The 27926-nt window shown below is 38.7% G+C and overlaps 1 protein-coding gene across 3 annotated transcripts in view; it reads left to right on the top strand.

The window, feature by feature from the left end:
* ASIP (agouti signaling protein) overlaps positions 1-27926 on the top strand; it is a 78819-nt gene that overhangs the window by 26818 nt on the left and 24075 nt on the right. Inside the window, exon 1 of one of the 3 annotated variants that reach the window (XM_048072618.2) lies at positions 19236-19399. The exons of 1 other annotated variant lie outside the window; for it this stretch is intronic. Coding sequence is in view for 1 of the 2 variants with exons in the window: in XM_066978520.1 (XP_066834621.1) it covers positions 19742-19779 (38 nt within the window). In the remaining variant the exon portion in view is untranslated. Of the gene's footprint in view, positions 1-19235; positions 19400-19622; positions 19780-27926 lie in introns of those variants that run through there. One more of the 3 variants, XM_066978520.1, reaches the window with a different exon arrangement.

The raw sequence follows: 27926 nt of genomic DNA, 5'->3' as shown, positions 1-27926 counted from the left end.
CTCCCAGCTCAGTGTGCAATTTTACAGCAAAACTGTCAGAGAAGTTAAATTTTCACTCAATAAAATTGCAATCAAAATCAAGTTGAACAATGCATGTTTAAAACACAAACTTCTCTTTCTGAGAATAAATAAAGCAGTAGAGGATTGTTATGTAAATCCAAGCTCAGCTGTCTTGTACGGGAGTCAGATTTTATTCTTTGTATACTATCTTGAGTCCACAAACTACTTTATAAAGCAGATCATGATCATTTTTTTCCCCAAAATTAGTTTAAAAAACAAGCCTTGCTTTCCTTTAGAGTTTTTTTTCTTATTCTTTCCCCCTATTACTTTTCTTTCTGCTGAAGAAGAGACAGACAAGCTGCTCAAAATGAAGAATACTTAAATCAATAATAATCAAACATCCTGAATTCAGCAAGAACTTTCTACAAAAAACGTGTTTTGTTTTTACCAAAAATCTTCATGGTACAAAACATGTTCATTCCCTTTTTTAAAATTTTTTATTATGTTTACTAATATTCAGATGATTGTTGGATATTCAGAAGAATATTGCAACCTGTCAAACTGTCATTTTTGCAAATAATGATCCTGAAAAGGTAGACTTAAAACTAAACCATTACTCTATGTAGTAAGAGCTTTGCGTATGCAAACAAGAAAAAGATCTGAATCTGAGATCTTCTGAATTCAGAATGAAAGTCTGCTCAACTGAGGTTCCAGTCTCTGCAGAGATGCAGAAATATGTACCTACTGGACAAAAGTAAGGAAAATATATGCAGATATTTACTTTTAAAGTCACTGCATTTGCTTTGGTCTCTTTTCAGTGTTGGTCCCATGCAGTCAGAGAGATGCTAAGTAACAAGCATGTTTCCTTCCAGGAGTTAGTATTTCAAATATTTATCATATATCATGTGTTGCACTGAAATATGCATCCACAGTAAGTCAATAAAGAGTTCAATAACTGATTAACTCATTAAATTATAATCTGTCTGCAGACTAATTAGGAAAAGAATTGTTACTAACTACACTGAGCCATAAAAACCAATGCTGGCTGCTCTGTAGACCACCTTGAATTCCCTTCTCTACTGGGCATCTCATACAAATTTAACAGAACCCAACTTCTAGTTACCTCTTTCTGCCCTTAGAACCACACACACACAAACACACACGTGCTTGAATCTCATGGCTGAGCTCAAATGTTCTTTGGCCCCTATTTCCTTCTAGAGACTTTTGCCTCTTTCCAAGCATCATTCTGGGATTTATCTCTTATGAGTATCTGCTCTGCTCTTTCCATGCTCTGCAGGAGGATGTTCTGCCCTCTCCTGTTTATTGCATGTTCTCTAGAGGTCTAGGCAAAGTTTATTCAAGAGATCTGAGTAGGGGACCTGCTTTCTGCTCTCACCAACTGAAATCAGTCTTCACCAGCTTTGTTTTTTCTTCCTAATTCCCACATTCTCTATTATATTGTGCTTGAATATGTTCAGTTTGCCATGAAGTAGGAGAGACTACACAAGCAGGGACAAAACCAGAACAACTCGTGGACATTTCTTCTTATTTGAACATGTCCCAACAGAATGATTTTCTTCCCAAGCACAAAGGAGATGGTGAAGGATGTCTGAGACTCATTAGGAGACAGGGCATGGCAGCTTTTCTGCTTAGTCTGTGTGCACAACCAAGGGCACTGTTGTACCACGAAGAAAGGTGCTCGGCACATGCTGCTCTAAGCGCAGGGCTCTGCACATCAACTGTGTGGGACTGAGTGAGAGACGTTATTTCTCTTATTTCCTCTGACAGTCTTTGGTACAGGTTGGTCCTCTTGATACCAGTGTTATAAACCTCAGTGACTTCAAAGGCAGAAGACCAGGCCAATATGAGTGTAAATTAAATTTCATAATCATCATAACTACGACCAGAAAATATATTTTGATCATCTTCCTAAACCACTTTCAACAAGCTACACCTACAGAGAGGACTCCTGTGCAAAACAGGTACAGAAACATAAGATCAGTTAGGGTCATTCAGTTAGTTTGGAGTTTGCTTTCATTTGTGCTTGTGTGGTGTTGGGTTTTGTGTGGTTTTTTTTGTTGTTGTTGTTGCACCAACCCACCCCAACCCCCTTAATCTCTGCTTCTTTGAATTAATCTGGTGCAGTCTGCGTCTTGCAGCATCTTGCTCAGGTCTGTGCTGAAAACCTCCCTGGCCAATAGTTCTGGCGTGCTTCTGTCTTGAGTTTTTTATTTTTTTTCCTATGTAAAAAAAAAAAGATTTAGTGTCTGAAAAGCTGCTTACTGAACAAATAATCTTAAGCTACAACAAGAATTTATTAGCTTCTTGTTCCCCCTGCATAGGAGGTTACACTAGCAAGTTAGTCCAAGATCTAACTTTGTTAGTAACACTCCATCTGGCTGAACACTGCCTGGAGTCTAGAGACAAATTTGACTGCTGGTCAGTGGTCCTCTACCCTATATCTTACAACAGAGGGAAAAACTGCAAAATTCAGTATTTCTAGCAAAAGCAGGTAGCATATGCATCACTGTTGATGCCTTTAAACCACCAAAGTCTACCACAGCAGAAAGGGTTGTCATCCCTGGCTACGCACTCTTGTTTTTACCTGATGATAGCACGGTCAGAGTAATATTAAGGCCTACTTAATGCTTACTGGCTTTGTTAGATTTATTTCTGATAGTCACAGTGAAATTATTAATAGAGACTCACAGATTTGTTACATAAAAACAGGAGGTTGACTTTAGTGAATGAGGGGAGAGCAGGGACTACTAGGACGACATCCTGGTGTACAAGTCAAGACATTGCAGTTTGCATAGCTGGGCAGACGGAGAATTAAAAAGCTGCTGGAACGAAGGGCACAGAGGATAGGGCTTAATGGGTTGTGCTCTAGCTGAAGGCCAGTAACAAGCAGAGTACTGCAGGAGCCTCTTCTGGGACATGTCCTATTTACTGCCTTTATCTTTGACATGGAGGAAGCAACAGAGCATTTGCTGTAGGCGACAATACGCTCAAGAGCACAGCTGCCATCCCAAGAGACCTAGACAGGTTGGAGAAGTGGGCCAGCAAGAATTTTGCATTTGCCCTTGACAAAGTTCACAAAGTGCTGCACTTGGGAAGGAGAAGTTCCTTGCAGCAATACAGGCTGGGCACTGACTGGCTGGGAAACAGCATGGCTGGAAGAGACCCAGAGATGCTGGCAGACAGTGAGAAGAACATGAGCAATGTACCCTAACAGCAAAGATGAAGGATGGCCTGGGCTGTAGGAACAAGGAGAATAGCCAGGAGACCAAGCGAATCTGTTATCCCCTTTCAATAGTCCCTTCTATCCTCAGCCATATCAGCACTCATTGGACCACATGCAGAACACCACACCCATTTTTGGGCTTCCCAGTACAAGACAGACATGGAAAAACTGGAGTTCAGCAGAGGGCCAAAGATGCTCAGGGCACTGCTGCACCTGGTCTGTAAGGGGACACTGAGGGACCTGGACTTGTTGAACCAGGAGAAGAGAAGGATTCAGTTGACCTCATTATTAATAAATTTTAAAATTGAAACAGATGTTTGTTGTGGTTTAACCTGGCAGCCAGCTTGGCACCACACAGCTGCTTGCTCAGTATCCCCCCCACTCCCAATGGGCTGGGGAAGAGAATTGGAAAAAAGGTAAAAACTCTAAAGAACTGGGGAAGGCAGGCACCAACAGAGACAGTCAGAAAGTTCACTCACTGATTTGCAGGATTTTTTGATGAAGCTGTGGACCCCCATCTACTCAACCCAGAAGTGTTTTTTTTTTTATTATTATTATTATTTATTTTAACTAAGCATGTCAGAACCCTGCTAGGGAACGTTAAGTCCTAGCTCTCTGCAAGCACTGCATGTTTGTCCTCTCAAAAAAAATAAAATCAACAACAGTCTAATCAGCTAACAATCATAAAACTACAATATTGAAAAAAATTAATGAGACATGCAGTGAATGAGCCATTTCAGTATTTCTCCTCCAAATCAGGAACAGGATGACACAAAGACATCCCATTAGAAAGTGATTCCCCCCCCCCCGCCCCCCCCCCTTATTGGGCATGAGTTTACACAATACCTTGGTCCTCACTGTTCAGTGCATCTTAAATGCTTTTTGCATAAGGATTAACAAACCAAATACATTCTTTTCATACAGTAATTCACAGGCACTACTCTTGTATAACCTCTTCAGTTAGGCCTTTCTCAATCACTGCTTTACAAACTCTTTGTCAGGGAGTGCAGTGATGTGACAAGGGGTAACTTTAAACTAAAATTACTTTGAACTAAACTTTAAACTAAAGGGGCTTTAAACTAAAAGAGGGCAAGGTTAGATTAGATATAAGGGGGAAATTCTTTACTCTGAGGGCGGTGAGGTGCTGGAACAGGTTGCCCAGAGAAGTTGTGGATGCCCCATCCCCGGAGGTGTTCAAGTCCAGATTGGCTGGGGCTTTGAGCAATCTGTGATTTTATGAGACTGTCAACAATGATGTATCAATTAATCAATGCTGATTTCCAAAGTGCTAAAAAACAAGTAAATAAAAAAAAAGTTTCTTTTCAGTTAGAGAAAGAGCAAAGTTTAATCTCTAAAATTCTGGAGTCTATTAAGTTGAAAAATTCCACAAAAAACTCAAAAGCGGATGATAATTTTAGTGCAAAGTACAATAAAAAATGTAACATACCAATAAAGTCTTTGAGCCATATCAAATAACCCTCAAGGTTAAAATGCTTCCTGATTTTACAGAGGCTACAATTTCTGTGGTAACTTGTTTAGTAATGATACCAAAGAGCGTTTCTGATATAGATTAATTTCATAAAAACTAGTACTTAAGTAAATGCAGACTCTATTATGTCACTTAAATACATTAAGAGCATTCTTCCCTGATCTTTTTCAAAAGCATCAGAAAAGTTTAATTGGAGAAGATACATTATGGAACATACACAGAATATTTGTGCATCTTGAAAGAAAGTAATCAAATAAGAATTTACCCTATTCTTTTTAGAAGCTGAAAAAACAGGTAAATGTGCTGAACAGCACTTTGACCCCAGAAGAGACAGACTTCACACAAAAGATTAAAGGTCTGCAAAATGGAAAGTTTCTGCTATTCAGTAAAAGTCATAGACGTTGTCAGTGCTTTGACACTAGAGAGTTGGAGAAAACTGCAAATTTCATGCCACTAAAGCTTTTGTGATCTTAGGAGGACCCTCATCTAGGAGGCAGGAGATAGCCACATCAACCTTTGTTTTACCTGATTCAAACCAGAGATTTTACACAGCGGGGAGGCTCCCAGCACCATGCAGCAGGAGAGAGTGCTGTTCACTCCACTGCAGTACAAAAACAAATTCAAGCTGCTCATCCTACAAGCACACACTTTTTGAGCTAGAACTTGAATGATGGCATCCCACATCCCCAGCCAAAAGTCATGAGCACTAAGGTACACTGCCTTGCCTCTCTGTATTTAAATGGTTAAGAATTAGTTGAGTCAAAACTAAGTGTTTCAGTAAATCAGTAAAACAGGTTTGTTTGTGAAATGCGGAACACTGAAATTATAGTGCCTGATCTGAAATCTTTCACGATGTGCAGCTGCCCTGTAGGAAACATGAGCATGTTTTGTTTTGCTAGCAAAATTGTACTCTTGTGGAAAGAGGTGATCTAGCTCTACAAAAGTTTTCAGCTGAATAGTCGAATTCATTGAAAGGACTCATATTTTGTCAAAAAGTGCCCAGTAGACTTCACTGAGGCATCATTACTATATCCTCATTCACTCTCTTCAGAGCTGGACCAGGAATGGGGACTTTTTGGTCTTCATTCTGTTATCGCCTCCAGAGCACTCTGTTATTTCTTTTGCATGGGTCTCAAATTAGTTTTCTACTCTGAAAGCACCTCCTCATGTAGATGACTCCATACTCCCCAAGCCAGCAAAGCTCCTAGGCGCACTGTGTATCACCTTTAGTCCCCACTGCTATTAATACTCATTTGAGGGTTTCTCCTGAACTATCCCATACCCAGGCAAGTCCTAATGGTCTTCCCTACAAGGGAATCCCCTTCTATTGTTCCTTTTCTACTCCTCTCTCCTTTACCCCATTTTCTCTTTCTATCCATCCTTCTCAGATACGTTAAAAAAAAAAAGAAGAAAATTAGCAGTAAGGAGGTGAAACCATGAGATAAGTCCACTATCATGTGAAGTCACTGGCATCAACACTTCCACAGGCAAAAGGTTTTCCCACCCAAGCTCCTCATTTTGTCTCTGCTCTGCTCTCCCTCCCTTGCTCTTGTACAAGCCCCTGTGCTGCCAGGTAAGGCTGGCACAAGCAAGGGAAAGAAGGCACTGGGGAACAGAAGAAAGATGAAATTGCCTCTTGCAGTAGCAATACCAGATTATGTTGGCTTAGTGTTCCTTGAAGTCTAGCCTAAGAAAAAAACTAAAAGGAAGATGATGAAGAAAAACAACGAATGGGGCATTTTGCCACAAAATAAAAGTGTTTATTTTGCTTTCCTTGTTCATTAATCCCCATGTATCACATGTAATTTTATTTCAGCACTTCACATAGAAATAACAGCAGTAATAGAGAACAGTTATCTTTTTCAACATACGCACAACCTTTATAGTTTAATCATGCAACTCCCATCCCCAAAATTACAAGTCACTAACCCATTCCAAATTTCATTCTACCTTTCTGGAATTATCTCAATGCCCTATTTCTTCATACACTACACTCACTACTACTATTTCCAGCATTATGAAAATTATCACAGGACTAAATCTATTTTCACTTGAGTCTTCTGAATGGTTTCAAAAAGGCATACTAAAGTGTCCTTTCTTCAAAAAAAGCACCTAATTTATGGAGAGTAAGGTTGATATGCAACGTTGTAGCAAGAGTCTGACCAACCAAAACTGTGATTTGGCAATAGTCAACCCAGAGGGATAGATCTGACCTCAGCAAAGGAATTAACTCCTCTTTGCTCAGTATGAAACCTGCACAGTAAAAATTAACTCCATTCAATATTTGGAAAGCGTCTACTAATAAGTTGAATACACATTTGTCATCCCTTGATGCTACAGATTTTTATTGTAAGCAACACAAAACAATACAAAAAACTCAAATTACAAGAAAAAGGGCGTATATAAGTCTAATACGGTTCACTAAGGAATAAACAAATTAGTTTGATACAGAACTTGGAGCAAAAATGTGTATTTTCTGTGAATGTTACAGCAGTGTTCCATGTTTTTACCAGCTATCCCCTATCAAATGTACACAGCTTAATTATTTAAAGATGTGGTTGTTTTTTTCCCCTAACTTTCAGCAGTGCAAGTTCAACAGAATGATCAGCTCTCCCCTCAGTCAGCTAAACATAACCAGTGGAAATGCAAGAAACTCGACCAATTTTTTTTTTGGCACAGCTGAAGAAGTCCAGTTCCTATCTACATTTGAAATATACTAAATTGGTTCAAGCCCACAAAGTCATGCACATTCATTCAAGCATTCTCAAAATAACAGTGTTTTCTGTCTGCTTGACTATTGGCTAAGTGACTTTTGAGAGAAGAAAACAAGTATCTGTAAACCAGCTGGAAGTGTCCCATGGATCCTCTAAATCTGGGGCCACTTCCAAACAAAAGGTCTTGCAGAATATTTCTTACATTAAAAATAAATATTTGAAAATCTGCTATTTTGAAATAGTTGAGAAGAGGCAGTAAAGCGTGACTGAACCTTTGCAGAACAATCAAGAACTTTGGAATTCCTCTTCAAAGGGATGTTATTTAACATTTACAGCAAGGGCTCTCTTAACAAATGACAATACCAGACCCCAAGCTGGGAATCAAGTTGTATATCCAGAGGTTTAAGTACCTTTCTCTGGTTTCACGTGTCTGTCTTTTAGATTATTTATTTTCATGAAACCTGAGGAACTCTAGATTTGTCAAGAAAAACTGAATTAACCAACAAGAAAACTTAAAAGAAAACCAGATTATTCTATCAAACAAAAATTAACCAGAAAGAAATTTCAAAGAAAATAATTAAAAATAAGATGCAAATTTAAAATACACACCCACCTCTTTCACACACATGAAACTGCAGCCCACTTCCAGAGCGTTGCCTTTTCAAGGGAATAGCCCCCACTGTCAACAGGACTGGCACATTACAGAGACCCTTTTGAATTTCTCGCTTTATTCCCATCCTTCAGCAACAGCACTTTCCTCCAACTCTTTCCTATTTCTGTATTTTGTCTGAGTCACTGCGGCACTCAGTATAGGGTAGATAGAGCCCTTGCTCTCCCCAGGATCGTGCGCTTGCAAGTCTGCTGCGGCATGCACCCAATGCATTCCTCTTAGCCCTAAAGATTCAATAAGAGACATTTGTAAGGACTAAATATGACAGTAGGACAGTGCAGGCAGCACATCTGGCACTGTTTTCTCTGTCCCTCATCAATCACAATAAGGCTCTTGCTATCACAGCAGTTCTTTTAGAAACCAAAAAGGATGCACAGATTTGACATAGTCTGCAAACCACATGGCTCGGTATCAGTCTTAATGTCAACGGCAGAATCTACATATAGCCATGGCCCTTATGCGATCCACATCCATGTGACTAGCTGTCTCCCACTGAAAAAAGGGTATGCATTCCTCATCAGGCAGGGCTGACAGAGGGCTTACAGCCTTGCCACCTCCTTAATCAAATGTGCTAGGCAAGTTCAGGTATGACCTAAAGCAAAAAAAAAGAAAAACAAGTAGAACTAAGACCTTCAAGACCAGTACTGCTCACAGACCTTGAAGATGAGGCACTGTGAAATACTTGCTCCAATCCTGAAGAGTCAGGACAACATGTACAACACTTAGAACATTAGTAGCAGTCATCTGCAGTAGTCTATTCTGTTGAACTGCTAAAGACATTGTACAATGAGCTTGAGGTCAGAATACATGATCACCGTCTAGATATTTGCATAGCAGTACAAGTCTGTGGGGTCTACTTGAAGACAGGAGCCAGTGTTCTGAAGATTGCACGTGCACTGAAGCCTTTGGACTTCCAGTGCCTTTACAGAATTAGTGTATCATAGGTCACATTGTGGCCCAGCATATACCAGTAAAAGAAATACATAGGTAACTAGCACTTCAGCTTCATTTTTGACATAGCATCCAGTGAGACTATAAAGGAGAGACATTGTGTCATCAACAGATGTGGAACAGAGGGTGGGGGGTGGTGAAGGCAGAAGACTGAAGATTTAGGACCCTAGAGACCAAAACGAGCAGAATAAAACTCTGCATGTACCAGTGTGCTCTCAGGGAAATCCGAAGTCTATCTATTACTTAGCTCATAAGGCTAGTCCCATACAAGGGGACTGCAGAATAATTGTATGTATCCTGAACACACTGACAAAAGCAAGTGGTCCCTTCCAACTCAGGGTATTCTACAATTCTATATTCCAAGCTGCAGTTTTTAGGTTTCTGAAGTAATTGGAACCTTATAAAAAGGAGTCAAATATTACTCTGAGCAAGGTTAACATATTTGTTTTGGTGAATTATGAAATTTAAAGCACTAAACAAATTTTATACGCTGAAACTGCCCAGCCTAACAAATGATCCCAACTCAGCTGAGCCTTAGATCTAACCATTACAACCCAATTCACTTTAAAGAATTATGGGCCAAGCTTTATTCATCATCATATCAAAAAACAGACTTTCCAACAAAACGCTTTGTAGCTAGGGAGGAACCAGGTTTTCCATTTCATAAAAATAGTGTTGGTCTGCAAAAATCCTTTGGTCAGACAAATTGAAATGTACAATTTGAAATGAAATGCTTGAAATGTCTTGAAATGTGAAAGCAAAGCGTTACATTCTAGAGAAGTTAAGAACCCACTTCAGTATTATTACACTCTTTTGTTGTTCAGAAAGATATTTTGTCATAATTTCTGCGTTTCTACAAAATATTGCACTTACGGGAAAAACACAGCATTTCTTGCCAGGAAAATATTTTTCAAAACAACCCCAGCAAACTCCATAATCTCACTCGTGGTGAAAACAAACTCTGTCTTTAGTGATGTCTGTCACTAGAAGACCGATTTGTTAATTTTCCTGGCTGATTTGAACAAAAGTCATTATCTTTGTAATTAGAAAAAAGAGCAATGAGCTAGAAAAGCCACTAGTCTGCTAACAATCAATTGTAATTGCTTTGCAACCATGAATAAAATTGAGGTTTATTTTATTAGGACTCTATTCAGAAATATCTAGTCATCCAACTTCTAAGTAGACAAGGCTTTCTTGACTGCAGATGAAGAGTTCAATCCCTGTTTCTTCTCCTTTTTCCTCATAGATTTAGGACCAGATCAGTAACAGATAATACTTTCAAACATTTAAAACTACTCTTATCCTGGACTCACCACTTCTTTCTTGCCCAGCTGCAAGCAAGTATGGTTGCTTCTGTCCAGATTTTGCACACTACCTCCTACTTCAACAAAATCACAGGATGGTTGAGGTTGGAAGGGATCTCTGGAGGTTGTCTGGTCCAACCCCTCTGCTCAAACATGGCCACACAGAGGCAGTGGCCCAGGCCCACATCCAGACTGCTTTTGAATATCTTCAGGAATATTTACCCTTGCAGTCAAAAAGTGGTTCCTGATGTTCGGAGGAAACCTCTCATTTTGTGCCTCTTGTCTTGGCACAGGGCGCCACTGAAAATAGACTGGCTCCATCCTCTCTGCAAGTATTTATAGACAATCATGAGATCCCTCCCGATCCTCCTCTTCTCCAGGTCAAACAGTCCCAGCTCTCTCAGCCTCTCCTCATAGCAGATGTTCTCCAGTCCCTTTGTCATCTTTGTGGTCCTTCACTTGGCTCTATCCAGTATGTCCATGTCTCTCTTGTACTGGGAAGCCTGGCACTGGACACCATGTGCCAGTTGTTGCTTCTCCAGTGCTGAGTAGAAGGAAAAGATCACCTTCTTTGTCTTGCTAATATTTATTAGTGTATTTTTTGCATATCTCAATTTCCTAAGATATACAAGGTTCTTTGGAAATCTTGGTTCTCTCTCTGCTCCACGTCTAGTGAACCCAATCTGACTGATTTGCCTTCTGTACCTAGTGTTACACAATCTGGTCATAGAAGTCTATCCATCAGATGACGAATATGTTAGTTTACTTGTTCAGACTGCATTTCTGATTATCCTTAGTTTCCAGTAAGCAAGAATTTACCTACACAAAAGCCAAGGATTCCTTAAATACCAAGAAATAATTCCTAGACAAACTTCTATGTGCAGTTCAAAATTGCAGTGCAACCAAGAGAATTGTTATAACAGGGAAAACAACCCCCATGCGCTTCACCTCCCCCCCATCTCCTCCTCCTAATAAATAAATAAATAACCTTTGTTCAAAGCACGGAAATGGTGCTGGGCTTTACAGACCTTTCATGGTAAGTGAGTATTTGTCCATTCTTATGGAAACCTACACTGCTATGGAGATAGAGGCAACTCAGACAAAACACTGCAGTGTTTAACAAAATCAACTCCTTAAGGAAAGAGAAATGAGAAAAAAAATGTGTCACTTATTAAGAGAGCAACAATAAAGCATTGACTACTTTGCAAAGAACTAAAATAGGGAAACAAAGAGCATTCTTAGTCTAAGAATTATTTCTCAGAGATTCACCAGACTTTTACCATGAAACCCTCCCCTCAGACTCAAAGAGTACCATTTCAAACTGAGGAGTTACAAGGAGATGCCACTTCCCATCTATAAGTCAACTGAAAGAGGAACTTTATGCAACATCTGGAGGGGAGTGTGACCTTCCCACAGCAGGGCTTCAAACACCAGAATTTATTCTTCCTATATCTAAGAGGATATCAAGGCCAGATGCTGTTACAGGTAGTTAACCAAAAATGGTAATAAAGTTTTACTTCCATAGCACTCCTCTATCATTTCTGGTCTTTATTAAACCTTGATAAATTAAGCCCTATAAAACAGAGTCCAAAGACTTGAATATTGCTTTTATTTTAAGAATAAATTTAAAAATGGGGCAAACACTGTTCTGGATCTTAGGAACACAGAGATAGCTAAAGACCATGACAAAAATCAAGAAGTTAACATGATATTTTCTCTTTCTGTGTGTTTACTACCTGTGCTCCAAACCTATTTCTGCGTCTGGAGACTCAGGCTTCTAAATTCTTCTACACTTCACCCAGTACCTACGTTACCAGACAGCCTAATTCTGCATTCCTTATAATTCTCAATTTTCATTGAAAGATAAGCATCAATACCCCACATACACCATGAATCATGTGCCAGATCTTGCCTTAAAGAACTAAATGTTTTAGTACTTGCCACTCAACATTTATAAAGTTCCTGTTAGTGTTATTCTTTGCTGCTCCTTTAATCAACACACAATTACTTTGGTTTTCAGAAATGTTTTCTATTGAACCAAAGCTTTTTGCATTATCTGCAATGCTTGAAATGTTCACTGCAGCAAATAAACTCTACAATATTATTTTTACTTGTAGATCAGTCTAGACACCTGCAAATATCATCTTTTTATCCACTGGAGAGAAACAGATCTTTCCAGGGTGAGAATCACGCAACCCGAGTCAGATGTTCCTTTTAGCAAGAGATGCTCTGAAGGCACAATTTTCCATCTTTTGACCGTAAAAAAACGTGGTATGATCATCTCAGATGTTGACATCTTCATTTAGCTACATTAATTTTACCCATAAGGACAGCAGTTTCTGAACACCAAATATTTCTACCGACTCTTAAAAGCTCCCTGATAAAGAGCATAGGGTCAGCAACTCTTTGTAGACACTATATTCAAAGCAAGGAAACTTCACTCAAATTCAGAAATTGACTTCTCATCTCCAGAACAATAAACTTCTTACTGATGAGTTTAAATGGTGACTTTAGCAAGGGTGAGCACAACACAGAGCATCAAGACATGCTGTTGAGGCGGGAGATGAAACATCTTATTCTCACCAAACTTGTGAGAGACACTCAAGAATCAGCTCCAAGTGAAATGTGTAGATAAAGCAGAACAAGAACTCAGCTATTCAACATATTCCTTGTCTGTGGGGAATATTACCTGGCCTAGACACAGTCTTCCGTGTTTATGGGCTCCTTATTTAACCAAACATTAATAAAGCTGCATTAAGACCCATGAGAGCCTATATTTGTGAACTAACAGAAAAATCAGAGAGAAAATAGACTGAAATTATCAACAAATTCTCCCATTTTAAGAATGATCTTTTTTGTACACTTTGGTTGTATAAAATTGTATGTAACTGCTTAATAAGTGAAATCAATATCTTCAAAATTTGTTTTGTACTTTCACATTCTCCCATATAAACATTGGCACCACTGAGATGAAACATGCTTTGGCCAAAAAAATCTTTTAGCGCTGTAATCAGGTACCTTTGCGATTACGGATAACTTTCACTAGAAATGGGAAGTGGGAAGTTTGTCACAAGCTTAAAAAGGGGGAACAATAACTGTCATATAAATTATATTCTTAAGAAGTTGTATATTTTTTGACTAATAAAAAGATGCAGATATTATTGAATATCAAAAGTATCAGTATCATGCTGATTTAATAACAAGTACAAGTGCAGAAACCGGGATGTGAAACCTTTCATCTCTTTCCCTGATATTAGTCAGTCTAGCAAGCCTAGTCATTGTATAATACAATAAACATAGGTATTTTAAGAAATAGAATTCCTACCAGAGCAAACTGATAGACATTAAAGAAACATGGTTCTTGAAACTCATCTCCTCCTTGACAGGAGCTGGTATAAGAATCATTCTAGCATAAAACTACCATCAGTGATTTCATATTAATTTAAAAATAAAAGCAAACAGTTTGAATACAGCGTGAAGCTAAAAAAAATAATTGCCATAATTGGAAGAGCACATAAAATATCTATTCTTTGAGAGGGATCAAAATTACTTCAGTTTATCAAACCTTACACGGATAAGTCATGGTGCAGTATGAAATGCTGTGTGCAGTTTTATAGGCATGTAACAGGCATCACATTTACAAAGAGATTCAGCTGAGAACACTTTACTAAAGTTTTGACTGTTAAACTCCACCTAGATAAAATTAGAGCTTCTTTGTGAAAATACTACTTTCAGCAATATTTCCGCTAAGAAACTTTTTTTTTCTTCAGATCTGTGGGGCTGCATGCCCTGTTTTTACCCTGTAATTTGAGTTTGGGTGGAAGAAAGGAAAGATATTGGAGAAATTAGGTCATCGCCACAGATTTCTTAGAGGTAGCAATCCATGCAGCACAGTAGGAGTGTTTCTAATTGTCCTGCCTGCAGTCCAGGCAAATGGCTGCGCATGTAACATTCATGGACAGTGAAATCAAGATGTTGTTTACTGCTCAGAACTGCCCCACACCAGGGAGACAGCTGTGCCCATGAAAACCCATCTCTTCTCATTTGAAGTTAACCTGTCCTTGTGTATTACTCCCAGATTTCTGTCTAGGACTTTCTGGGCTGGAATGCAGGCATCCTGTCCCAAGCAGAAAGAGAAGAATATTATCTTTATCTGTTCAGCAAAACTGAGAAAGCTCCATTAAATGAAATCTATCATATAAATTTTATGGTTTCTATTCATTTACAGAAAGGAAAACAATGTGCTTCACAGCTCAGTGGCTTGAGCATTCAAGCTGCCAGTACAAAGCTTGAGTGAGACTTTTGTTTTTCCCATTTTCCGACAAAGCACCAAGGGAGGATCTGCTAGCAGCCACACAAGCATCCTAATTACTTGGCAGTGGCTAACATTTTTTCCATACACATAAAAGAAACCAAGCATACATTTCTAATATGTATTTCTCATTTTCATTAAATTAAATTTGATTTTACAGCTGGCACTAGTTGTAACTAAGACTTACAACCTTAAGAATCAGCCTGGAGAGCAGAGAAGCACATCCCATTCAAAGAGCTCTTAGAGTAATGCATCCAGTTACCTTTTAGCTGGGAGAGAAAGCTCAGAGACTAGAGGAATTCCTATTCTGTTCATAAAAAAATTGATGTAATATGAATTACTACACGATTCAGAAGTTAAAATAACTCTTAACCATCTGGATAAAATAAAGAGGAATATGGTAAATCAAGAGAGAGGAGGAGCTGTAGGCACTGAACCTTTTTTGCCACACTTGAAGCATTGTGTGATACAAGATGTAGGAGAGGTTCACGGGCTGTATAGCCCATTCTGCCCATAGTACTTACACAATTACACAACCATTTTACACTGCTCCATGCATTGCTCCTTTCCAGGATGCCATCATTTTGTTCTCCTGGCAGTCTGAATTGCCTGAAGTCTGAACAGTCTGAATTGCCTAAGCCTGAACATCAACCGTGTCTGCCAAGTTCTTGATGTCATCTACCTACAGAAAAAAACTCAAATCTCTAAGTCACCTAATTCTGTGCCCATTTGCTCTTCTAACAACTACATCATCTTTAAGCTGTTGAGGGCAAGGAGAATTCATGTTTTTAACTCAGATTTTATTTTCAAAGTTATTTAATTTACTCTCAAGTTCTTATGGTACTGCAGCTGTTTTTGTTTGTTTGTTTTTTCAAATATACAAAGACTTGAACAGCCATATGTTTCCAAACCAAGTCTGTGCTTTATACACCTGTGTCAGCTCTCCTGATGGTGGAGTGCCAGGACTTCATAAGAGAAATTCGAAGACTCCCAAAGACCTCTTAGCGTAGACTCCACCAAGGACAGGTACACTTCTGGGAAGCGTTTCATCTGGACAAATAATCATCTGGAAGCACCTGCAAGAAACCCTGACCAGTGCTGGGGCACTGCAGCTTCAGGGAGAACAGGAAAAGATACCTGGCCCTCTGGACAGAGTTCCAGTCTGAATTCATGTGCAATACCATGATAACACCCTGCATTAGTTGCTGAGTAAGAATTCTAGAGCACATATATGTGTTCGGCAAACACACACAAATACCCATCAAACATCTTGGTTTTAAGTAGTGCATTTGTGTCGTCACCAGATAGTGTTCTTCCACCTTGCAGCACACATTTTGAATGTCTAGTATCCAGTTCCAGAATTAGGCAACCGAGCTGTTATGAAGACCTTGTTTTCACAGGTCTGTGAAAGCAGAATATATTCAGGCGAGGGGAAAAAAAAGTGTTATTCTACGGCTTTGGGAAGAAACATATACACACAATGCCCAACAGGAGCTATGCTGGGTCCTGAAATGGATTGCTGTATGTTTAATAATGCTGATGTTTCCTTTGCAATATCTTGCTTTCACAAAATGCATAATTCTTAGTAAGAGTTTTGATACATGTTTTATTAGGATGTGCTTTTTATTTAATTGAACCCATTCAAATTAAAAAGAAAACCCTGCAAAGATGGCAAATACTAACAGAAGGCACATTTGAAATTGGGAGGCAATAGAGGGTATTTAATCCATAAAGACCTTGCCCTCTAGCTTCAGTAAGAACAAATGCACTAGCCAGATTCTGAAGGGGCTGTGAAGTTAACTAGGCTATCTTACAGGGAAAAAAATGACAGCACATTTTCATATTTCAAAGTCAGTCTTCTGTGCCTATTTGCAATGAGACCTTTCAAAATTATTAGGAGTTTCTACACCAGCTACAAAGTACTTTCAGGTCAAAAGTTACAGCTAGTTCAAAATGGCACAACTCCATTTGGACCTATGAACTTCAATCACTTAAAGATCTGGACCTAAATATTAAATATTTTTATTTTATTATTATTTTTGAAAAATAAAACTGTATCTTTATGCTTTATAGAAAGGAGCAGTAGGAAACTATATAGCCTGTGGAGAGAAGAGAGATTGCATCTTACACAGTCAGAATGAAAAAGTAAAATTGAGGTTTTACTTGAAAAGCTTCAGTTACAAAAACATGTCTGTGCCTTTTTCGGTTTAACTTTCTTTATTATACAACCGAAGAGGCATGTTGGGTGAATACAAAACCAAATTCCCTAGGGAATATTCCCTGTGTAATCACTGTCAGAGGCAGCTGAAATAATCAGAGGTTTCAGGCAAATGTGAGTAGCCTCCAGCTGGTTCTGGCAGAGTTATATGCAAGTCATATATTAGGCCAGGTTCAGCCTGATGCGAACCAGATAAACCAAAACAAGGGCAAAAATGTCAGGAAAATACAAAAAAGGCAAATTGCCTGTTTTTGCCTTTAAAAAGAAAAAGAATAAAAGTGTAAATCCAGCACTGTGCAGTTCCAAAACTCAACCAAAACATCCTAGAAAGTTCTTCTCACTGAAAGAACATCCAAGAATGCATGTTTTGGATTATATCACTCTTTTCAACCACTGTTCACCAACAGTTTTTAAGGTTCCAATCTTCAAGCATTTATCTGCTTCAAGAAGTTGTTCTGCTTTTTAATTTCCCCTTTGTGAAAACTTGAGGAAAGATTGCCTATATGCGTAGCTCATTCCCTGCATGGAGCAATGAGTGACGTGCTTTCACAGCCTGTGTGTGGTACATTCTGAACTGTGAAAAAGCACAGCTTCCCATGTGCAATGCCCAGCACCACTGCTATGCCTCTAGCAAAAATAAAAAGCAACCAAAGAGAAGGATTTTTTTTTTTTAAGCCTGCGTGATGTTTATTCATGTTTAGTAATTGCTTAACAAAATTTTCCACTCAAATAAATACCCCACACATCAGAGAGGCAGAGCTGCAGAAAGGGAAACAGAATGGAACCTACACCAGGCCCCATTAGCCTGGTGCCCCATTAGCAGAAGGAACAGCAACCAAGCAGGTCTTGCAGAACAGGACTCACCTCACCAAAATATCATATCCCTAGCCAGTAGGGAAGAGGGAATTGGTTTGGATGCTACAACTCCAGACCTTATCCACACCTTTGTCCTGGTATCACCCCTTTGTTTCTCGTCAATACCACATCCATTTGGTAGCTGTAAAGAACAGCCTTCCCTCCCAGCCCTCACACAACATAGGGTGAGAAGGAGGAAGGAGAAAGCATTATCCATCTAAAAGCATTATCTTATAGCATTATCCATATCTACATTTTCTATGAGCATGGCTTGGACAAGGTGAATACCTTGTGAATCAAACTGTACAAAATGCTGTGGGCTCTTCCCAGGCTCACAAGTATGAGAGGCTTTTGGTCACGTCCCTGAAGTCCACGGCCAGCAGGTGCCAGGCAGGGCCGTGGCTCAGGACAGGCCCCGCACAGCACACAGCGCCGTCAGCATGGGGAAGGATGAGCTACCGACACCACAGCAGTAGCGATGCTGATGGCACATTACAAGCACATACCAGCTACCCATATAGTCACATTATCCATGATGGTAGCTTTCTGCTTCACTCTGCCACCCTACACAGCCCACTCAGACCGTCTTTTTTTTTTTTTTTTTATCCTTAACCCTGCGGCATCCCTGCCCCATCTCTTCTCTGTCTCCAGGCTGTGGTAGTGCTACCAGTGTGATAGGAGCGGGGAAAGAAGAGGAGCCAGAGCCAGACTGCGCTCCCCCTCCTCTGCTGCTAGCTGTTGGCAGTCCTGTGATTCCTGAAACACTGCTGGAGCAGAGCTGCAGCACTTCTGGGATCAGTGAGGGTCCTGGGCTGGGGGGGGGGGGGGGGGGGGAGAAGGGGCGCGGGGAGGAAAAATGCTTTTCTGTTGGGGAAGGAAGAGGTTTCCAAGCTGTTGAAGGGGGCAAAGGAAAAGCGGCCCCAGGCCCACAGCTGCACATAGATCTATAAGCCACCAACATCCTTGGCAGAAGAGCCCTGGAGCTAAACCAGGACTTCCTGGCAAGGGAACCCAAAGGAATCAGCAAGAGGTGTTTGCCCTCTCTGCACTCCCCCAGAGCTCATCAACCTTTCTCCCCCACCACACACAGGACAGAAACCAAGTGTTCAGTGGCTTGATTTTAGTGTCAGGATAATCAAATGCCCTGCCCCTCCAAAAAGAAAGGTACTAAACCCACAGATCTCCTTCTGCGATTAGAACCTGCTATGAAAGGGACACCAAATAAAGCCTTCAGGCCTTCACTTTCAACTTTTAATAGGTGCCAATACCAAAGGCACGAGACAAGTAACCAACAGGTCTGAGCAAAAACCACGTTACGCTTCGACAGTATCAGCTGCTTGCTCCTCTAGAACTATATACCAGGTCTTTTACATCTTGCATACCTGATGTACAAACTTTTATTGTGTACATACAAAGGACCACATGAATTGACAGCATTAGTCCCATTTGACATTTGCGTTGGAGAGGGAGGGAAAAAAATTATAACCCTTTAAAAGTACCACCCCTGCCAACATGACTTCAATATTCAGTATAAGCAAGTCCTCTCACATCTTCAGTTCATGGATTGTAAGTTCTGATTTATATGAAAAGGAAGCAGAACCAGAACATTAACAATACAGACAGCTGAAGACCGGTAAGAAAGGTATGTAGTAAACACTTTTGGAAGTTCATTTCTAATACAGCTAAACAAAATCTATTGAGCACATCCTGCTGTCCTTTCTGCCCATAGGCGGCTACTACAATGCCAGGATGCGTTAGTGCTACTGCAGTTCTTTTACAGTTACCTCTTTTTTGTCAGTCACTTATTTTTTAAGAGAAAGAAAGGCCTTAAAACCTTAGCTACCTGTAAAGCTCTAGATAAATCAAAGGATTTATCAAAGGATTTAGCAGGATTAGTTTCACCTGACTTGTAGTGAAGTCTCCTGCAATGAGAAAAGCCAGAACTGACGGTCAATGTACAGCACTTCTGCTATGACTTTCAAATATGGCTGGAAGTACATTCTCCTCAGCTACATGCCTGAGGTGAGTAAATGTTTCGTTATTTAAATGGATGTTATATTTTTATTCATAATTTTTTCATAGGTTTGTACTTTCATATTCTTTTTCTAAATTACAATGAAATATTTTAAGAAGATATATAGTTCCAGCAAGAATTTTACGTGCAATATGGAGTTGTTTAGCAAGATAAAATGAAAATGCAGGGACCAGAGAAATCTATGGTTTAAACACTCTGCTTATATATAGAAATATATCATCTACTCTGGGAGTAATAGCACTGGTCAGTTGGAACATGAAGGGTAACAATTATTCACCAGTTTTGTGAAATAAAAACTGGTTATATTGAAATGAAGAAAATAAGTTTTAGTTAAATTAAAACATTAATTTCTGCAACTGTCATTTATGGGCAAGATAGTGGTTTTTTTCCATTTTTCAAATTACTATTTTGCCTTCAGAAGTTGGACACTTTAGACTGTATATCAAAAGATATTTAGAAATGTATTTTTAATGTGTTCAGAATTTTGTCTTGTACTGGCCTCAAACTCTATATTATTGGACAAAAAGAAAGTTTCTTCATAGTGAAGAGTTAAACTTTTTTTGTCTGATCCAATTGAATGTTAGAGTGGTGTTGGTGGGTTTGTTTGGTTTTGCTGTTTTTTTTTTTTCATTTATTTATTTTTTTGAGTTGCCCTCTTTCAGAACCAGAAACTCTTATTTGTAAATGTTACATAGTGTATATGTTCAGATTTATGCAAGATGTTTTGATGTTTTCCTGGTATACATAGAATTCTGAACCCTGTAAACACACTGATGGCATTAACAAGGACCAGATGTCAGTTGCCTTTCTCATATAGAAAAATCAAAGGTAGGAGTTTTGACTATTTGAAGAATTTAATGAATAGGTGCTCAGCAGCTATAGACTTTTATGACTTAAGATTAATCCTACCAAGGTTCCAATAACATTAATTCCATTTGTTGAGGGAGGATGGCAAGTTCAGGTAATTTTTTGTGGTACAATTAAATCAACAATTCACTTCAAGTAGCTTTAAGGGGGGGGGGGGGGGGGGGGGCGGGAAACAAAGTTTGTGGTAAAGTTGGTTTTGGGTTATTATTTTTCCCCCCTTCCCTTCTAATTCCTTTGCAACAAAAAATATACTGGATTTATTGTGAAAAAAGGAGTAGAACTACTGAGAACATTACAATACAAAATGTTGCAACAGAGAAATGAGGGAGTGTTAATTTAATCCTATGAGGTACTTAAAATCCTTTTCTATGTTTAGTTACAAATTAGATGTAGTAGAACAGTTAGAATCTGTTTTGGAGGTTCCAAAACACTAACATTGCAGCCTGGTTTAATGCTTAAATACACCTCTCAAAGTGCATGACATATCTAAGATGTGGCAAGTGTTATGACTATAATCCAGATAAACAAAGCTATGAACGCAAGATATGAATCAGCTATGTCATTAAAATGTTATTTTTCCTTTCACGGTCATGACTGTCACTAGAGTTTGCAATTTAAAATTCAAAGAATTAATGTAATGAATGTAAGAATTGAAACACTTCCTAAACCTCATTTTATATATCAGATGTATACTGTGTATATATTTGACATTTTGAGGCATAAAGATGCACCACAAATTAGTTATGCAATGACCAGCAATATAGCAGGTACTTCAGTAAGTAATGAAAATATTTTTCCCCCAAATCTTTACAATTCAAGGATTCAATCCTAAAAACCTATCATGGAGGCAATCAGAGTTGAAACAGATGCAACAAATTACATATCCACAAAATATTACTGTCAGTAATTAATGTATACCTGCCAGATTTAAGTTTATTTTGCAATTGCCCCCTTCTTCCCTGCATTATCCCAAATGCCCCACTCTACCTGTTCTGTTCTTGAAGCTCTGTTATGAATACTGTACATACTCTCTATTCATCAGAGAAGTGAAATAAATTTTTAGGACACATGTTCTAATGTTTTACCACTGATTTCAGTATAAGCAGAAGCAAGACAAATAAGTTTATAAAGTAAATTTTAAACATTTAGCCTTCAGTTAAACCCCTTTCTGATTAAATACGACAAAAAAGTTGGGATTAACTCTTGATGGGTAGATAACTTTATTAAAGGAGCATAATGAGAGATGGCATGGATTTATTTTTAAGCTCTTTAATCAACACTGCCTAATATTTTTCCAATCTCAATGTTTTAATATTTTCAACAATTCTGTTATCAACATACTCTATATATTTCTTTCCTCTGAGGAATAAGGCATTTAAATTGCAAAGCAAAATTCATATCTCAGATCAGGCACATCATCAGGGAGGAAATTCTGAAAGTTAGGGCAACAAATAAAGAAATATGGTTAAATCTGTCTGGAATACTATAGATCAAGGGAGTGAAAGACAACCTACATTATGAATTTCATAGAAATGGAAAAGAATGAGGGAATGACCATGGCATCAGTTGGACAACATTGCAAGCTTCTGATGTTTCTTGTTATTACATAAATAACTGTAGCTGCGTGTTGATGTTACTAGTTTTGACTGCTTCCACTGAAATTGTATCCTTTGATTTCTCAGCTTTAAGGATAAACTATGAAATACCAAACCTCTCAAGCTTAAAGATAAGGCATTTTTTTCTGAATGGATGTAGTATTATTTTACTAAAGTGTTCTGCAACTATTCATAATATTTTACTCAAAAGCAGATCTATTTCATTTGTAAGCACCATATCACGTATCACTTCTCCAAATGCTAAGGCTTCTCTGATCATTCTCCAAATAGACCTGTCTTCTTCCTTGTTTATTACAAGAGAAACTAATTTTCTAGCTGTGCGACTCCACAGAAGTAGCAGTAAAACTGCCTCCCACTGATTTTTTGCAAAGCTAGGTGTGCATTAAGTCTTATTTCTCATATTTTTGTTGCATCTACTCACAACAACAAAGTAAGAATTAGATCAGAAAAAGAGGTTGCCCAAAGACAAGTGTTACTTCTCTTGGAGAAGAGCAGCAATTCTCCCTCCAGATTGTCCTTCTAGCAAACGTGCTTAGATCACCTGCCAATGTTACCATCACAGAAGCAGACACCCTTCTTTCTACTAAAATCAGTGAGAGTCTTGTAAATGACATCAATTTGGCTTTATGCCAGGCTTCTTTCTCATTCGAAGTTTTCCAGAATAGCAATAGTTCCCTGATAAAAGCATATAACGTTTTCCCTCAGTTGCAAATTCTTACATTGTATGAATGTAAAGAGATGAGGGCAGACCAGGCTGTTTTCTCTCACAGAAGCACGATCTCAAAATCAAAGAGATGTTGCGGAGAGGAGTCTGATCTCATACACCCATGAAAGACATCAAGTCTTTATTCTAGGGTAGTATGGGTCAGTTAAAATATGATCTGTAACTATCCACAAACTGCTCAATGGACCTTGCAGAGATCCACATCTGAATGTCCTACAGACCGCGTGTTTCCAGATCCTCATGGGAACAGGGAAAAAATCCTTGTCTCATCCCCGTCCTAATGCAACCAAAAACAACTGCAGAAAGATGTGCATGTGAGAAGGGGTACCAGGTGCAGGTTTGAGGCAGTTAGGAAAGAATCAACATGCTGTGCCGTGTTGTGTTAGGGATGTGACGAAGGGTATGGTGAGGGAGCCAGGAGAAATTTTGAGAATATTGAGAGGATGGTAAAACAGGGGGAACAGATGAGAGCAAACAGTATGGTTAATAAAATATAAATAATGAAGCCTAGTGAAAAAAATAAAAGTGAACAAAGGGGAAATAAGAGTCTGGAGAAAGTCAAGAAGAAAGGACTCTGGAGAGTCGAGGAAAATTGAAAACAGTTGGGTAGAAAAAGAAGTGTGAAAAAATAATTTATGTTCGTTTGATAGTACAGGAGAGGAAGTAAAAACAACTATGGAAAGAAGGAAGAAGTAAGGAAAGAAAGTTTTTTGTTCTTCTTTAAAAAACAAACAAACAAAAAAGACAATAGAAAACATAAGCCAGACAGGGAGAGAATAAAAAACAGACTGACATCAAACAGAGAGGAGGAGGAGGCACACAAATGCAGACGCACACACAGGTTTTCCACAAGGTTACAATGGCTGGTACTGTGAATGCAAACCAATGTTCCTGACAATCTAAGACTCTCCAGAGTGACAGCTGAGCTTTATTTCAAAGAAGCACAGAACAAATCCCTGGGATTTCTTTTTTTGATTTTTTTTTTTTAAAGGAGAAAGTTTGTAATTATCTTGTAATTAAATCCCATAAATGTTTACAAAGGAGGTACAGATTTTGTGACTTGGTGCTGGAATAGAAGCTAAGAAGAATCATGCCTTAATAAGCACTGTCTGAAAAATAGGTTTTCCTTTAAGGGAAATTTTGACTATGCTATTTTTCATTTCGAAAGGAAAAAAAATGTTTTGAAGTTCTAAAATGGAAAAATAAGAACAGTGTTTTCAAAAGAAAGGAAATTGTTGATACCATAGGTTTCCCCTGCGGATATCAGCACAATGTTTTAATAGACATTTTTTCATTTTGAAATATTTAATTGCTTTTAAAATTTTTCATGTGATAATCGATAATTGTCAATTTTAAAAAACGAGAATGTTCCAACTCATACAATTCAACTGGTTCTACTGCTATGTCATTTTATACTCATCACCCAACAAAACTGAAGATAAGTAGAGAAGGATGAATGAAAACATCAATACACTGTGTTCATGTCAGCCTATCTTCCTCCCACTGTCCTAGGTTACTTCTCACCTTCACCACACCACACATTTGCTCATTCTCTTTGCCTCAAACATTGCTCCTCGAGCATCTCAAACATGTTCAGTAACACAGAAAACATCTTTTGCCCATGTTTCTGGTCGTTGAACACGTTTTTCCTTTGTGCAGGTACTGTTGGAGGGTAGTCCCTAAGTGCTCCAGGATGAGCTAACATTCTGGATGCTTTTTGGAAAAAGGAAGGCTGTGTGCTGTTTCCTTCAGTAGGAACAAAACAATCCCCAAATGTTCCGTGATATCATTTTACTGACAGAGTAACATCAAACGTGATGGCTTCTGAAGACCTTTTGCTACGTTTTGTCTGTAAAAACAGATAAGCAACGTCCAATCTGAACTAAGTTGCCTAAACTGATGTCACAAAATCTGTGTAAAGTTATCTACACACATTTCAAATCCAAAAATGGAGAAACTAACTTTGAATTAGATAATCAAAGGATTGCAAGCAAAACAGTCTACACATGTGAGACTATGTGAGCCCCACACGTCCCTATTTCCATGGTACAAATCATGGCATCATACGCAAGCTTGAACAAATAACTGGTTATCTGCCAGCTGGCCAAGTTCTTAAAAGGCTTCTACTGGCTTCCAAAGCACTGCAGCTTGGCCAGAATTAGCTGGTTTCCTATAAAAAAAAAAACCTTAGGGAAAAAAAATATGATGAGGAGCTATTACTGCCATACTAAAGCAACACATCTTAGTAAAAAGCTATTAATTAGCTTTAATTTAAAGTCATGTTATAAATGTGAGGTATAGCTGCCTCTTATTCCTTTATGATGTAAGTACTAACTTCTTAGTTCCTACTCTGATTGCACTTAGAGATCTTAGTTTGACAATATCAGAGCAAAACATAGGAAAACACATTTTGTCAACTGCTCTTCCAAAAGAGACATCCTGGATGCAGAAGGTTTTCATTGACTTATACAGTCTTTCCATTTGGAAAAAAAAAAAAAAAGATGTGAAAAGCCCCCTTGCCCCACCCCTGTGGGGTTTAATTTAAACGCTGGAAGTCTACATCAGCACCATAAATTTGCTTCAATTAATGATACCCCGTATCTATTCTCATTGATATTGTATGTTTATGCAAGTCTTCTGTGAAAAGCTGAGTTTGGGTCAAATTTTATTCTCCGGTTCTAATTATCCTCATGTAAATCTGGAATTGTTGCTCTGTGACTTTACAACTGCTTTTGATGTCTTTATTTGCAAAATAAGGTGACCTTGAATCAGGAAAGTATACTAAACCATAGTTACTTTTAAGCATTTAAATATTCTAACTCATTTTAAATTGTGTTGGCAATCTATTAAAGCACATATTTATGGGCTTTTTGTACCTTTAGCATTTCACCTTCCATATTTGTGTCATATATTTATTTTTATTATTATTTTTAAATGGCACAACCCTGACCTCTTTGTTGTTCTGTTTCACTCTGGGGCAGGAAAACTGGAACTGTAACACTGGGGAAACATGAAATCTCCAGAAATTGAGGATTTATTTTTTTTAAATAAGCTAGCCTATAATGGAATAGGCATCCAATACTGCTAGTAACAGGAGTTTCTTACAAAATCAGCCATGACAGATATCTAGGAGAATAATACAAGTGCAGTATTTTAAACCAAGCAAATACATGGCTGCAGTCAGCAAAGTGTTGTTTTAATCTCATGATTTTTGCAAGTTTTTCCAACACATGGCGTGTGTGGAGTTGTTCCAGCAATTCCCATCTCCCCATGCTTTTTACAAATGTTTATAAACCCGTATCCTCAGCTCATGTTATCTCAGTGTGTTCTTTCTCACCTAAACTACCATGTTTTAGGAGACATACCAAGAAAAATAAAAGAAAAGAACAGCCAAAGGAGGTATTTTTCCTATTCAGAAATAATCCTTGCTGTGTTATGAGATCCGGAGGGAACAGTGAACAACTGCCTTCACAAACGGCTTGTTAATCACACAGAGACAAAAGGAGACACGACTTTATTTCATATTAGCCCCCCCCCCCCCACCACCACCCCCCATTCAACATACAAAAACCAATTCACACTCTGTTGCTTATTCTAAAGCGAGTCTTGGTGCCCTAGGCTGCAGCTTTGTCAGTGGCTAAACATCTTCCTGATTAATTATTTCCATCTATCCCATTGCACTGAACTCAACCAAGTAGGTATAAAAAACAAAAACAGCTTGTGGCACACGTGAGGCACACATGGCTGTAAAATAGCCAGCATGAAGGATTAATATACCATTACAGGGTACAATTGTAGTGTATGGAAAGCACAATTATAGCCTTGAAATCAGAGAGGGACATTTGATACATTTCAAATACTTGTGTCCCATTTCCGGTAAACTCATCTGGTTTTTGCACATGCAATTATTAAACTTTAAAACACACACGAACATACAGACAACAAAAACCACCTTTCCTCCTCTACGTTGCTCCAGCTATAATTATCTCATTGCAGCAGAGTTTAAAACACCACTGTTATCACATTCAGGCAACTGCTGCAGATCTGCTCACACACATACCCAGCATCTGCAATGATCCCTCCAGGGAGTGTGGCTGCCCGATACCGTCCCTTGCAGGAACGGGCCCTTAATAAGGTCTGACGAGCATGATTTCTACCAGCAGGTCTTTTCAGTTGTTCCCATTACATAACTGTTTCTACAATAGTGACAGAAAACAACCCCTAGCTGCCTTTTCTCTGCTACCATCAGCTGAAAATGCCTCTGCCTGAAGACTGCTGCAACAGGACTGTCCCCCTGGTTTTCAAGTGGGAAGAAAGAGGCGGAGCTGAGGGTCAACTTTCCAACAGATTTTTTCAGAGCAACAGTTAGACAGAGAAGGGTGTTCAAAAAAAGAAAAAAAAAAGCACTGAGAAGAAGCAGAAATCCAAGTAGAAGAGAATAGCTGACAAAATTATAACCACAATGGACAGGCTAATACATAGAAAACACTTCTGCACTGCTTTGGGAGGAGGTGATATTTAAAACAGGCTGCTCAGCAGTGAAAAGGGACTAAAAACAACTCCAAAAGCTTTGCCTATATTCTCTGCAGATCAGCAGAACAAGGGAGAACAGCTGCTTTAAGTGTCATTTGAGCCTGATAAATAGAATAGCGGCTTGTTAATTTGGTAGGACCAAAATGTTTAGCCTCTTCTGCAGGGCATTTAACTTCCACTGTATTGCTTGGATGTAAAAAGTTGCATTTTACTGCTACATTGCACCAGAGATATTTGTCTTCCTTTACATTCTTACCAGTTGTGCAAATCTATCTTCATGGTGTGGGAAGCAGCGAAGTTCTGAAACTGTCTTTACTTTGATATTTTACTTTTTTGCATTTATTTGCTCCCGTTCTGTGTTTGGCTTCAAACTCTTCTTTTTCAGCATCGTCCA

The sequence above is a fragment of the Anser cygnoides genome, chromosome 16 (genome assembly GCF_040182565.1).
Source record: "Anser cygnoides isolate HZ-2024a breed goose chromosome 16, Taihu_goose_T2T_genome, whole genome shotgun sequence".
NCBI lineage: Eukaryota > Metazoa > Chordata > Aves > Anseriformes > Anatidae > Anser > Anser cygnoides.
This window is presented reverse-complemented; position numbering and strand designations above follow the sequence as displayed.